The sequence below is a fragment of the Curcuma longa genome, chromosome 20 (assembly GCF_044706935.1).
Source record: "Curcuma longa cultivar G26 ecotype Majalengka, Jawa Barat chromosome 20, ITB_CL_G26_1.1, whole genome shotgun sequence".
In the NCBI taxonomy this organism is placed as follows: Eukaryota; Viridiplantae; Streptophyta; class Magnoliopsida; order Zingiberales; family Zingiberaceae; genus Curcuma; species Curcuma longa.
This window is the reverse complement of record NC_133880.1, coordinates 11,175,688-11,177,014: the sequence shown is the minus strand read 5'-3', so window position 1 is coordinate 11,177,014 and position 1,327 is coordinate 11,175,688. Positions and strand designations below refer to the sequence as shown.

Here is a 1,327-nt window from a genome sequence, read left to right as displayed (position 1 = left end):
CACCCCCCTCTAGCGACCGTTTCTACTCTCAACATATTATTGCATAGGCCGTTTTCTGTCAACCTACCAAATTTGAGGTTAATCGAAGTCAAAATAAACAATTCAGCACAAACTAGCACTAATTGGATAGTTTTACCCTTGACAAGTAAAATTCAAAACAAACAATAAGAACAAGCCCAACTGTTTGAAATGTAAGATATGCCCAATTAAGAGCAAGTGGGCCAACCTTAAAGCCCAACTGTTTAAGCCCAAATCAGAAAAAAAGGTTAGTGGATTCGAGTTTGGGTTAAACTCGAAACCCGTTAGGAATTTAAAAAAAAAGACAAAGTCGGGAGTCGCACAAATCACGCGATCGCGACTTTGTCGGCAACCGTCGTGGAAGATGGGGATAAGAGGAGGCGGGCGTTGGCAGAACGGGAAGGAAACCCTAAACGTCGCTGCTCTCTCGCGTGTCCCAGTCATCGCCTCTGCTCAACGATCACAGTGCGTGGAGAGAAGGAGGTCGTCGCGTTCTTCCTTCTCCTCTTTGGTTTGCAAAGCGCCGTCGGCATCGCCTGTTTCCGTGGGTTGTCGTAGTCGTTGTCTCCTACGCTAGTGAGTAAAGGGTTGGTTTCTAAGCATTTCAAATTGGAGGATTTGTTTTCGAGGCATTTGTTCAATTTCCTGTTAAAAAAAATGCGAGGAACGAAGCCATTCATGTTTCGATGTTAAAAAGAATTACTTTTTAACTTTCTCTATCTGATATTTCTGTTCTTAAATTGCTTGGCTTCTTTATTTCTTTTAGCTTTCTGTTAAATATTATATATTTACTTTTCTTAGCAGTTTTCTCCTCGCGTGCAATAGGAAGGCTGCATTATTTTGTTTATTTGTTGCTAATCAGTATAGAGGGAAGATTTATTACCATGATAAATCAATTTTGCTTAGAGCAAATTTTGGGTTACATGCCAAGTGTCGGAATGCTTTGGGTTTCTTATCATGTTATATTGTTAAAATATTTTGATTAATTTTTCTTTTGTGAAATCTGTCATGAATGATTGAGGTGGTGTCATCTTTCAATCTTCGTGTGCTGATAGGAAATTGGTAGGTGTTAGTTTGACCTTATGAGTTAGGTTGGCTTGAATCTGTTGGATCCTATTCGATTCTTAGTTTGAGGTTAGGTTTATCAGGTGGAATTGTATTAGTTGGGCTCGGTTGATGAAGTTGGTTGGACTCATTGACGGATCTGATTCGGCTTGATCCGGATGAGGTTAACCTAGTTTCGATTAGGGTTTAACTTTTGTTGTAGAATTTACAATATATTCTAGTATTTTGTGGGTAATTGTTATTA

The 1,327-nt window shown here is 39.3% G+C and overlaps 1 protein-coding gene across 1 annotated transcript in view; it reads right to left on the bottom strand.

The window, feature by feature from the left end:
• The window catches only part of LOC141813047 (putative aquaporin TIP2-1), a 1,119-nt gene extending 568 nt beyond the window's left edge, over positions 1-551 (bottom strand). The window contains exon 1 of the mRNA XM_074700954.1: positions 483-551. Within this exon, the coding sequence (XP_074557055.1) occupies positions 483-551 (69 nt within the window). The remainder of the gene's footprint in view (positions 1-482) is intronic.
• Between the last annotated feature and the right edge of the window lie 776 nt (positions 552-1,327).